The sequence below is a fragment of the Pelophylax lessonae genome (assembly GCF_965119305.1).
Source record: "Pelophylax lessonae genome assembly, chromosome: 9".
Classification (NCBI taxonomy): Eukaryota; Metazoa; Chordata; class Amphibia; order Anura; family Ranidae; genus Pelophylax; species Pelophylax lessonae.
In genome coordinates, this window is record NC_138776.1 from 269,762,833 (window position 1) to 269,775,676 (window position 12,844).

The window sequence follows — 12,844 nt, forward strand, 5'->3', positions numbered from 1 at the left end:
ACCACCAAGGGGGCACCAGGAGTGCCCGGGCGGCCCAGGAAGTGACCGGTATTCTGTCTTGGGCCGAGACTCATGTCCCGGCGATATCGGCAGTTCACATTCCGGGTGTGGAGAATTGGCAGGCCGATTATATGAGCCCGCCAGACTCTGGACCAGGGGGAATAGTCCCTGCTCCTGGAGGTATTTCAAATGCTGTGTGCGAAGTGGGGATCCCCGAATGTGGATCTGTTTGCGTCTCGGCTAAACCACAAGGTGGAATGGTTCGTGGCAAGAACGTGCGATCCTCTGGCAGACGCCTCAGATGCGCTGGTGGTGCCTTGGCATCAGTATCGTCTGATCTATGCCTTTCCTCCGATTCAGTTGTTGTCCAGGTTCCTTAGCAGGTTGGCCTCGGAACAAACACAGGTGATTCTGGTGGCACCGGACAGGCCACGCCGGTCCTGGTACACGGACATCGTTCACCTGGCCGTTGAGCCTCCATGGCGGCTGCCAATGCGGGAAGATCTGCAGTCTCAGGGACCGATCTTCCATCCTGCTTTACAGTGCCTGGCTTTAACGGCATGGCTGTTGAAAGTCAGGTCCTGAGAGACAGGGGTCTCTCCTCAGAGGTCATTCCTACCTTACTCAAGGCTAGAAAAGCCTCGTCTGGTAAGATTTATTACCGTACCTGGAAAGCTTATTTTGCCTGGTGTGAGTCCAGGGGCTTCTCTCCTCGTTCTTATTCGTTGGCGAGAGTGTTGGCTTTCCTACAATCTGGTGTGGACCAGCGCCTTGCGCTGGCCACGATTAAGGGCCAGGTATCTGCACTGGCTGTACTTTTTCAGCGCCCTGTGGCATCTAATTCTTTGCTTCGCACCTTCATTCAAGGGGTGCGTCACTTGGCCCCTCCTAGAAGGGAGCCTCTACCTCCGTGGGACTTGAACCTGGTTCTGTCCGTGTTACAACGTTCCCCCGTTTGAAAACATCAGGGAGATTTCGTTACCTCTGCTGTCTAAAAAGGTTGCCTTTCTGGTAGCGATCACTTCTGCTCGCAGAGTGTCGGAGTTGGCGGCGTTATCTTGCCCCTCTCCTTACCTGGTGGTTCATAAGGATAAGGTGGTCTTGCGACCTAACCCGTCCTTTCTTCCGAAGGTGGTTTCGGATTTTCACCTCAATGAGGACATTGTGTTACCTTTGCTCTGTGCGAATCCTAAGCATCCTAAAGAAATTGCCTTGCATTCTTTGGATGTTGTCAGGGTGATCAGGGTTTACCTGTCTTTTATGCAGGAGGTGACCAGCGCTATGGAGTTTATAATAAATACAAAAAAAAGACCTAAGGTGTAAGCTGCCAACAACCAACCCTGAAAGGGTTAAAAGTGATAAAATTGTAAAGAAGGTTGAAATCGGCGCTACCTTCAAAGTGCTAATGTGCCAAATAAATAAATAAATAGTGTATAAATAAAGTGCTGGAGTGTATTATTTGTTTAAAGTGCTCATATTCTGAGTGATAACGGGTTAGATATTGCAACACTTATCAATCATAAGTGCTAGTGCCAGAAAAAAACTTGAAAAAGAAACCAAACCCGGTGCTTTTATTCAAATTAATAATGTGTATTACAGTGATAAACCGTGGAAATTTACATAAATAACATATACACAAATAGTGCTTATTTTATTGGAAGAATGACTGTAAAATAATAACCTGTTATTATTACGTGCTGTGATCATAAAGTGATGTGAAACTTCACATGTATATGCAAGTGAAAGAATAAATAAAATAGTGAGTCCTCTCTAGTAGAGAAATGAAAAAAACAGGTGTTGAACAGAAGAAAAAGGAGAGCACGGATTGCAAACACCACTATAGCCACTAGGTGTCGCACCCGGCCAGTATACCACCTGTATATCAATAGGGACCAAAATATGGAATCCTGGGGTTCCCTCACCACGGTCTCTCCTCGTCCCGAGTACCTCAGAATATAAAAAGAGAGAGAGAGGGGGACCCCTTGGTGCGATGTATGGTGCCAATCTTTAAAGGGCGAGGTAGTAACTCACGGTTAGGCTGTCCTCGATCAGTGAAGAGAAGCCGGGAAGCTTCCGCGTTCCACGGCCCAAGCTCCAAATACCGGAAGTGACGGTGGAGTCTTACGTCACTACGTCACTTCTTTCACTTGCATATACATGTGAAGTTTCACATCACTTTATGATCACAGCACGTAATAATAACAGGTTATTATTTTACAGTCATTCTTCCAATAAAATAAGCACTATTTGTGTATATGTTATTTATGTAAATTTCCACGGTTTATCACTGTAATACACATTATTAATTTGAATAAAAGCACCGGGTTTGGTTTCTTTTTCAAGTTTTTTTCTGGCACTAGCACTTATGATTGATAAGTGTTGCAATATCTAACCCGTTATCACTCAGAATATGAGCACTTTAAACAAATAATACACTCCAGCACTTTATTTATACACTATTTATTTATTTATTTGGCACATTAGCACTTTGAAGGTAGCGCCGATTTCAACCTTCTTTACAATTTTATCAGGGTTTACCTGTCGTCTACTGAATCCTTTCGGAAATCGGATTCTCTCTTTGTCCTTCTTGAGGGACCTCGGAAGGGTATGGCTGCGTCTGCGGCGACCATTGCAAAATGGATCAGACAGACAATTGTTCAGGTCTATTCGTTGAGGGAAGGGGTACCACCCTTCCTTGTCAAGGTGCACTCTACCAGGTCGGTGAGTGCGTCCTGGGCTTTCCGGCATCAGGCCTCGGTGGCCCAGGTGTGCAAGGCTGCGACTTGGTTGTCAGTGCACACCTTTTCCAACTTCTACAAACTTGATGTTCTGGCATCAGCTGATGCCTCCTTTGGCCGCAAAGTTCTCTGTGTGGCAGTACAATAGGGGACCCAGGTTTTATGTGGGTCCCTGGCTGTTGGGGTTGTTTAACCCTTTGGTTATTTGCTTTCCTGGGTTGTTGCTCCTGTTGAGCTTTTTTGTTGCCCAGGGGGTTCCCTTGCTGTTCATGTAAGTTTCCTTTCTCTGATGTGGGTACTGCGTTGCCTTTCTGGCGGTTGCATTGCCCACCCCTCATGTCTACACTGCTTTGGGACATCCCCATTGGTGAAGACTGTATGAGTGGGCGGCGACTGTCGGAGGACGTAAGAGAAAACCAAATTTTTGTAAAATCTTACCGTAAAATTCCTTTCTCTGAGTCCTCCGACAGTCGCCGCCCCTGCCCCTCTTTTTGGGTTCTTATACACTTAACTGCTTGCTACCAAACTGAGTTGGGATGGCTATTGCAGGGGGGGGGGGGTATTGGACTAGTGGGACAGCCCCCATAGGTGTGTCTATGTAAATGCTTTTGTTTTAACAAGTCTTATGCCTAGCTACTCCTAAGGAGAGGAAGTGAATACCCCATTGGTGAAGACGGTATGAGTGGGTGGCGACTGTCGGAGGACTGAGAGAAAGGAATTTTACGGTAAGATTTTACAAAAATTCATTTTTCTTGTTGTTTCCTCACTCTCTGACTAAGGTCCATGAATAAAGAAATGAACTGGTAGGAGATCAGAGGACCCATTTACTAGTTACCTTGAGGGGGGAATTGTAGGATCCTCCGAGACAAAGCTGCCTGATGTGGGTGGAGTCCTGGTTTAGGGGAACCAATCTGTTGATGTCTAGTAATAATCTTTGTATTTCTATTTTAGTAGATGGACGGGAGATGAGGAAAACCTCAGAGGATTGTCTCACTTTGTCTCCAGACTGTAAAGTAGAAGATGAGGACATCACACAGTATAGTCCAGGAGAAAACCCGGCTACCACAAATGTCCATCCGGCACCACACAGTGTAGATGGACCATCGTATTCCTCTTATCCTGAGGAACCTAAAACTGTGAGGGATGATGCTGTCCTTACAACAGATAAGAGGTTCTCCTGTACTGAGTGCGGGAAGTGTTTCCGTTTTAAATACAAGCTTAATGTGCATAAAAGGTCTCACACTGGTGAGAAGCCGTATTCCTGTCCTGAGTGCGGGAAATGTTTTTCACAGAAGTCCGCTCTTTCCACACATCGGAGATTGCACACTGGTGAGAAGCCGTATTCCTGTCCTGAGTGTGGGAAATGTTTTTCACAGAAGACCAATCTTTCCGCACATCAGAGATTGCACACTGGTGAGAAGCCGTATTCCTGTCCTGAGTGTGGGAAATGTTTTTCAGAGAAGTCAAATCTTTCCACACATCAGAGATTGCACACAGATAAGAAGCCGTATTCCTGTCCTGAGTGCGGGAAATGTTTTTCACAGAAGTTTAATCTTTCCACACATCAGAGATTGCACACTGGTGAGAAGCCGTATTCCTGTCCTGTGTGCGGGAAATGTTTTTCAGAGAAGTCCACTCTTTCCAAGCATCAGAGATTGCACACTGGTGAGAAGCCGTATTCCTGTCCTGAGTGCGGGAAATGTTTTTCAGAGAAGTCCACTCTTTCCAAACATCGGAGATATCACACTGGTGAGAAGCCGTATTCCTGTCCTGAGTGCGGGAAATGTTTTTCACAGAAGTCTACTCTTTCTGCGCATCAGAGATCGCACACTGGAGAGAAGCCTTATTCCTGTCCTGAGTGCGGGAGATGTTTTTCAGAGAAGTCCACTCTTTCCAAGCATCAGAGCTTGCACACTGGTGAGAAGCCGTATTTCTGTCCTGAGTGCGGGAAATGTTTTTCAGAGAAGTCCTATCTTTCCACACATCAGAGATCGCACACTGGTGAGAAGCCGTATTCCTGTCCCGAGTGTGGGAAATGTTTTTCAGGGAAGTCCGCTTTTTCCACACATCAGAGATCGCACACTGGTGAGAAGCCGTATTCCTGTCCTGAGTGTGGGAAATGTTTTTCACAGAAGTCCGCTCTTTCCACACATCAGAGATCACACACTGGTGAGAAGCCGTATTCCTGTCCTGAGTGCGGGAAATGTTTTTCACAGAAGTTCAATCTTTCCACACATCAGAGATCTCACACTGGTGAGAAGCCACATTGCTGTCCTGAGTGCGGGAAATGTTTTTCACAGAAGTCCCATCTTTACAGACATCAGAGATCTCACACAGGGGAGAAGCCGTATTCCTGTCCTGAGTGAGGGAAATGTTCCTCACTGAAGTCCGGTCTTCCTGTACATCAGGGGTCCCATGCAACCCTGGAGGTGTATTAGTGCCTTGAGTGCGGGAAATGTCTTCTATATGAATGTTGGTGGACATGTGGGGAAGAAGCACACCCTGATATACACCTCAGATATACTCCATGGCTGATCTTCATCATGTAAGAAACACTTCATAAGGAGATCAGAGATCACCAAAGACATGGATGAAGTGTTGTCCCATGTTGGCCATTGATAGCAGGAGAAAAATAAAAATGGAGTCCTTACCTTTCATTGGCTGAGTACATTTTGTGCGGGAAGATTTCACAAACACTTACAGGTCTGGTTGTTATAAATGTGTTGATCAAATGTGACCCGCATTCCCTCAGTCATGGTGAAAAGGGATTTCCTATAATGGTCAGTTCCATCTAGTGGCCATAATGTGCTTCCTGACAGATGTCCATGGCAGCATATGTTTGGGTAGCCCCGCCCTCTTTCCTCCCCCCATGAGACCCCACCCCCATAAATGTTCAGGATAAGCCACTGGCTGCGTTCCTTTTTTGTCCTCACATATAGGACCATTTTTGTATGAAGTTTTCCTACCTATTGGAAGTATTCGTGGGCGGGGCTGGTGCTGGGCAGCTGTGCGGGATGTCAGGAGCTTCCAGAAGTCTTCCAGGATGTCCTGAGTGGTCATTGAGTCCCCAGCTATCAGCGGGGTGGTGTTCTGGCACACATATGAAGAGGATCCATGCCTGGACAGTGGGCCCTGCCATCGGAGGCCATTTGCATTGGCTGGGAGCGGGTGGCCATTAAGTGTTAGACACGTGAAATTTGTTTCGGTGCGAATACAAATTCGGACAAATTTTTGTTTATTCCTAGATTCGGATGTATCCAAATCTCAATATTAAATTGTAATGAATTTTATTGAAATATGTTAAAATTTGTTTTGTTTATTCATTTTCTAACGAATTCCAACTTTTCAGAACAATTCGAATTTGGATCAGTCAAAAAAAAAAACGATCAACCGATGCAAATTCTGTGTGAAGAAATAGCTGGTTGTTAAGCAGCAAGCTGGGAAGCCGGCCGCCCGCATCTAGGGATGATCGAACGGTTCGGGTCGACCATCGGTTCGGCCCGAACATTGGGTGTTCGAGGTTCGGCCGAATTTAGAACTTTTTGCCCAAAAAGTTCGGAATTCGGCAACCAGAACCGACCAAAATGCTTCAGGAAATGGGCTTTAAAAGCCTGTGATTGGACCAGAACCATTAGTAAAAGCCAATTGAGGGGGCAGGAGAATGCTAGGAATGTGATTGTAGTGACTAGGGGGTCTCTAGACCAATCATTAGTGAATACGCCCCCCAGTATATAAGATCGCCCCCGCTATATTCCTAGTATTGTTATACTGGACATGGAAGAGAGTGGAAGCAGTTCTGTTAATTTTACTTTAAAAGTGTAATTTAGCATTTATTAGTGTGAGGAAAGGGATATCTAGTTTAGTTAGAGTGCTCCTTTAAACTTTAGTTAGCTTCAAAAATTTAGTTTCTGTAAGGAAAGTGTGACGTGCCAGGGTGACCGTAATGTAGTGTAGGGTGAACTGACAGTGACTGCCATGGCAGGGTGACCAAACCCTTCCATGTCAGGGTGACCGCTATAGAGAAATGATAATTTCTCTGAGTTGCTTCGGCACAGGCATATGGCTTCTCACCAGCAAGCATTTTTTATGCTGCAGGGGTTGCCACTGCCAGTGCTTTTTTGAGGACATGTTTGATGTCAGACATGACATATGAACATGTGTATAGGGGGTATATATACACATATATGTCTGTATATATACCCCTAGACATATATAGGTGTGATAGTAGCAGAAATATATGCTTGCGCTAATTAAATCATTTACACTGATATATTTCTGCTACTATCACACCTATATATGTCTAGGTGTGTATAAACATATAAGTATGTGTGTATATACACCACTATACACAAGTTCAGATGTTTTGCCTGCCTCAAAAGAACCCCAAAAAATGCACAAAAAAACGCTAGCGTCAAAAAAAAAAAACGCCCAGGTGTGTTGTTGCTGGCATTTTTTGGGGGTTTTTGGAGGCAGGCAAAACATCTGAACGTGTGCACAGTACCACTATACACAAGTTCAGATGTTTTTTCTGACTCCAAAGAACCCAAAAAAATGCCTGCTATTAAAGCGGTAAGGTGCTGTGCAAACCGAGAAGCCATATTGGTGATCTGAAAGCGTTCTAATACAAACAATCTTTTTTTTATGGTTCTGGACATGCTACAGAGCTGAAACTTCACATGTACACCTTTTAGACCCCCCAGATACTAAATCCAAAGTCAAAATCAAAAAATCTCTCCTTTTTTTTTTTTTTTTCTTCAATAATTGGCTTTTTTATCAAAAATGACAATTTGTAAGAACTTTTTTTTGTGTGATTAATAGTTAATGGGGCATGACCCAGAACCCTAGGCACTTTTTAGGGGCATTTATTGGGTTTTAGGGCTTAGAAATTGTGTTTTTTGATTACCGAAGTTCGGGTCCCATTGATTTCAATGGGGTTCTGAAATCCGGGCCGAACTTTCGGGACGTTCGGATGTTCTGGCCGAACCGAACTTTTCAAAAGTTCGATCATCCCTACCCGCATCCTTGCCAACCATAACTCATCAGCTTTCATCGGGCTTCCCCACTGACAGATGAATGGAAAGAAAAGAATGCCGGAATTGCCCAGCAATAGAAAAAAATGGCGTGGTCCCTTCTCCCAGTCCATGACCAGTGTAGAACAGATGTCCTTCTCCCATACCTGGCTGAAAGGCCCAAAACCCCACCCACAAGCACCTTACCCCCTTACCTTATCCCAACGACTGTGAGTGGAATAAATTAGCCATAGCGGCCCTTTATTAACAAATCAAAACTTAAATTAACATAAAGGAAAAAACATTCCTTAAAACAGAAACATAAAAAATGTCATTAAGCTTTTTGTTTGTCTTATAGGCCCCATTAAATGTTCCGATAATACACTGTGGGCCCCCTAATCATATAAGGCCTCCAGCCGCAAAACACAAGCTTGGAGACAACACACTACCCGCAGTGCACCCATTTTACCTTCCAGTTAAACTAACATCAACTGGAACGCACCAGAGGGACACCTACCACCAATGGGTCCAGAACCTTTATCTTGTCTTCAATGTTCATGCACCTGCCAGCAAAGACCAACAAAAACAGCCATAGCACACCAAAAGGTGAAACCTTACCCTTGAGTGCCCCTCCACACCCTTAAAGCCCGCTGTATACCGTTCTGCAGCCTCAGAGCCCAAAAATCTGTCCCAACTGCATTAAGATGCACACCATCCCCCTGCAGGTACCTCAAGGTCTCAACCTCCAACTCCAGATGCCACACCACCACTCCCCCATTGCGACAAACAAATTTTCCAACCGCCTTATTCACTTTGATGCGGGCCCTGTTGATACGCTCCACCGACCTGGCATAACGCCATGCAGTGCGGGCAACGATGTTAGACCATACAATGATCAACTGCGGGAATGAAACCCGGAGACGAAGGAAATCAAGCTTGATGTCCCGTGTGAGTTCCTGCATGGACCTGACTGCCAAATCGTTGCCTCCCACATGAAGCACTAGCACCACCGGCTGCCTATCTAATCTCGCAAACCTATAAATTTCTGGCACTATCCTGCTCCACATCATCCACGGCACCCCCAGCCAGCGGACGCAGGCCTCTTGTCTAGGGAGCCCTAGTTGTCTCCCATTGGTACGAATGTCTGCTCGCCTGGCACCCCAAAACACATAGGAGTGTCCCAATATCCAGATGTGGCATGGTTGAGTACCTGAAAGAAAAGAACAAAAAACAAAGCGAAATAACGCCAACCTCAATAGCCTCACATAGAAAAAACACAGACACAAACACTATCTGTGTGTGCTCCCGTTGTGGTCCTCTAGAAAAATGTGCCACATCCCTTTATGGAAAACAAAAAATTGTGGTTCCCCTTGGGTGGGACTTTTTAGGCACAATGAAGATGCCAAAAAGGTCGTGTTTAAAAAGTTATAATTTATTGACAAGTAGAATATACAAAAAAAGGCAGACAAATGTGTCGCATTAAAAGCATAAACAAGCATATATGACATGTGCAAGATTGTGGAAACTCACCCATCCATTCCAAATTGGATACCCGACACGTTTCGAGGTCAATCACCTCTTCATCAGGGGTTACTCTGGAAACTTTTCTGTAAGTATTGAAATATGTATATAACAGTATATGGTATATAACATGTAACTATTCATACAATCTGGCACAAAACTTATGCACAGTGACTTGACTGATCATAGAAAAACATCTGAGAAAAAAACATATTTCACTTACGTGGTTGGTTTGCACAGTAAATGACAAAGTGCTTGTTAAATAAAAACAGGGAAAGGTTGAGCCCAGCCGGTGCTGCGTGGTCATGAGGTGAGACCCTTATGGATGATTGTAACCAAACACAAGGAGTTAATGGGTAGTGCGCCCACGAATCACTCGGAACAGAGGGAGTCCAATAGGGCTTAGCAATTCAAACCAGACCAAATCATGCAAAGCTGCAGTAAGACAAGTATAAGAAACAAACTTACAATATGTTTTTTTGCCTCAAAAAATTATAAAAATCTATGTCAATTCATGAAAAATTGACAATAAATAAGTTTGTTGCAGTCTAAGTATTTAATATGTAAGAAATGGGTCTGTACCTGAATGAAACTGAAAAACCAGATACGGTAAATATAACAATAATAATATATCAGATACTGATCATATTAGTGTCCAATTGCTTTTGAAAACCAAAGAAAAAATAAATAAAAAACATTTCAATGTAAAAATACAAAAATGTATGCAAAGTGGGGAATCCTCTAGAATAGAAGCCCGCAGAGTGCAAGATATTCCAGAGCAAATTAATTGAAGGCTGCCAGATGAGATCTCAAAGTCTCTTACCTGACGCACGTTGCCGTGTGATGCTTTGGGGGCGTGGTCGGCTACTCGCGCCCCACCGGCACAGAAGTGATGCTACCGCTGCGTCATGCGTAGGCGGAGCTATGGGAGGAAGCGCGGTGGACACTTGCAAAGTGTCAGCAGTAAAAGACCTACGCTGCCTAGGGGCGCCTCTTCCCGTGCCGGTGTTTTAAAATGTCATCGGACCCGTGAAAATTCCAGACCCTCGTCACTTCCGGTGATGCTACGTCACCGCCAGCTGGTGCGACAGCTGTTGCGAGCCCCGGTGCGCATGCGCCCAAGATATTTTCCAGGTCCAATAAAATGTTATTCTTTGCTAACAGCTGACTGAGAGAAGGAGGAGGAGGGGCTGAGGTAGGACGACAACACCGCCACGGGAAAATTGTATAACACCGCCGCATCATCGAGCAATCAGAGCTGACTTAGAGGGGTTCTCTATTAGTTCTCTATTACTTTCCATAGAGAATGCGGAATTCACTTCTATGTGAGGGCGGAAGTCTATGGACCTCAGGCGGAGGTATGTGTCAGTAAGGGAGGAAGTATCAGGAGAACACTGGCGGAAGTGGCTCTGAGTGCGAAAGTCTAGGGACCTCAGGTGGTGTTCTAAAATTATATATATTCACTTCCTTCCCGCCTCCTCGGGACGGACAGTCCCCTCTAAGTCAGCTCTTGATGCGGCGGTGTTGTAAAATTTTCCTGCGGCGGTGTTGTCGTCCCACCTCAGCCCCGCCTCCTCTCAGTCAGCTGTTAGCAAAGTCTTAAAATTTCATCTGACCTGGAAAATGTCTTGGGCGCATGCGCACCGGGGCTCGCAACAGCTGTCGCTCCAGCTGGTGGTGACGTAGTATCACCGGAAGTGACGAGGGTCCGACTAAATTTTAGAACACCGGGTTGACCAAGTGGAAGGGGACACACAAACCCATCAACTACCTATAGGAAAACACAATTTAATTTATCAATAAAAATTGTGCATAGTATTACATGACTGACAATAATCTTTTAAACATTGAGATGTATATAACAGCGTAATAGGGATTCATTATAAGAATGGATATGAAATCATTTGTTTTTATTAAAGGGTCCTCATTGTTATCAGCATCGGTAAGGAACAATCATACCTGTTTTTTTACAATCAGACAGCTATTATATGTGGAGGGAAAAAACAAATGAAACTACAAAAAAGAACAGAAAATGATGACAAGACTAGATTATAAAGAAAACCCCGAAAAGGGGGCCGGACAAAACTAGTAATATTCTATCTCTCCATACCTCCTGAATTAAAACCTTCCAAAAACGGCTTGAAAGAGACTGCCTCATTCAAGCCTGGGGGTTCAGTAGCCTTAAGGGAATAGATCCATCTCAGCTCCAGCTGCAGGAGACGCTTGTTCCAGTCTCCGCCCCTGGAGCTGGGATGGATACGATCTAGAACAAGAAATTTGGGTTTGGGGAATTTCCCAGAATGTACCAGGGTGACATGGCGTCCCAGTGGCAACTTGGGATCACAGGTTTGCATACTTCTGATATGTCGGTAAATGCGTCTCCAAAACTCGTTTGGTTTTCCCGACATAAAAACAGCCGCAATCACACAGTAATAGATACACAACCCCATGCGTGCGGCAATTTGCAAAGTGTCTAGCTTGAAATTTGGTGCCATTGGGTAATGTGGGATTTTTATATGTGTACATATATCTGCAATAGTTGCAGGACCCACACATGTACGTCCCTTTGTAGTTACAGGGGTTAAGGTTGGAATGTCCTTTGTACTCGCTCTGAACAAGCCGGTCTCTAAGTGCTGGAGCCCGTCTAAAAGGTAAATTGTGGAACCAGACACAAACACTGACATACCCCACTAAACTTACAACAGATGAGGACGAACATACAACAAAAACCTCTTTGAATCCCACCTTCCAATCCGCTTAACCGCTTCCTCATCCAACCCCCATCGGGCGGCTTCCGTGGCCGCCCTGATACGGAAGGAGTGTGAGGCACAGCATTTGGCATCGAAACCCAGTACATTCAAACACTTTAGAAACACCGCGATAAACTGAAATCTGGACAAAGAAGACCCGTCAGCATGGATTAAAAAAGAGCCACCCACACCCGTATTGACAGAAAATCCTGCACCACGCCCACTGGGCACAAAGGCGATGTAGGCATGGCAAACAACCTGATTTGTGCGCCCCTACCCATTCTGATCCGTTTTGGACCTGCGGAGCAACAGGCTGACCTCATCCCCAGTGCAGGAGACATCATGCGCCAGCAAGCCCCCTGAAACTACCTTGGAAGGGCTAACCAGCTCCTCAATCCTAAAAGTCCCAAAAAACACGAGGCAGAATGCTGCCCTAAACATGTGGACTTCATAACTTGAAAAACACAGGGTCCCCAATGTGGCGACAATATCCAACAGGAGGGGAAATGACACAGGACGTGAGACCGGCCATACCCCTTCAGAGCTTGCCGAACAACTAAATCCTTCGTAAAATCACAGTTCCCCTGCAACTTAAACAAGAAAGCCAGGCTGGACAACTTGCGAGCTATGGCGGATGCTGACACGTCCTGCTCGAATTGTCTAGCCATAAAATATAGAACCACCAAACGAACGTCTGGGTCGCTGCTATCCAGATCCGCTACCCACAGCACCTCCCACCACACCTTGGAACGCCGGCCCACCCTGGAAAAAACTGATTTGGGGCCATCGCCAATGACATAAGCTGCATCCAGAGGCTAATGTCCTT

The 12,844-nt window shown here is 45.3% G+C and overlaps 1 protein-coding gene across 1 annotated transcript in view; it reads left to right on the plus strand.

The window, feature by feature from the left end:
- Positions 1 to 8,623: 8,623 nt before the first annotated feature.
- Positions 8,624 to 12,844, plus strand: part of LOC309564036 (uncharacterized protein) — a gene marked incomplete at both ends in the record, with an annotated part of 57,679 nt that continues 53,458 nt past the window's right edge. Inside the window, one exon of the mRNA XM_082268661.1 lies at positions 8,624 to 8,695. Coding sequence (XP_082124787.1) covers positions 8,624 to 8,695 — 72 coding nt within the window. The remainder of the gene's footprint in view (positions 8,696 to 12,844) is intronic.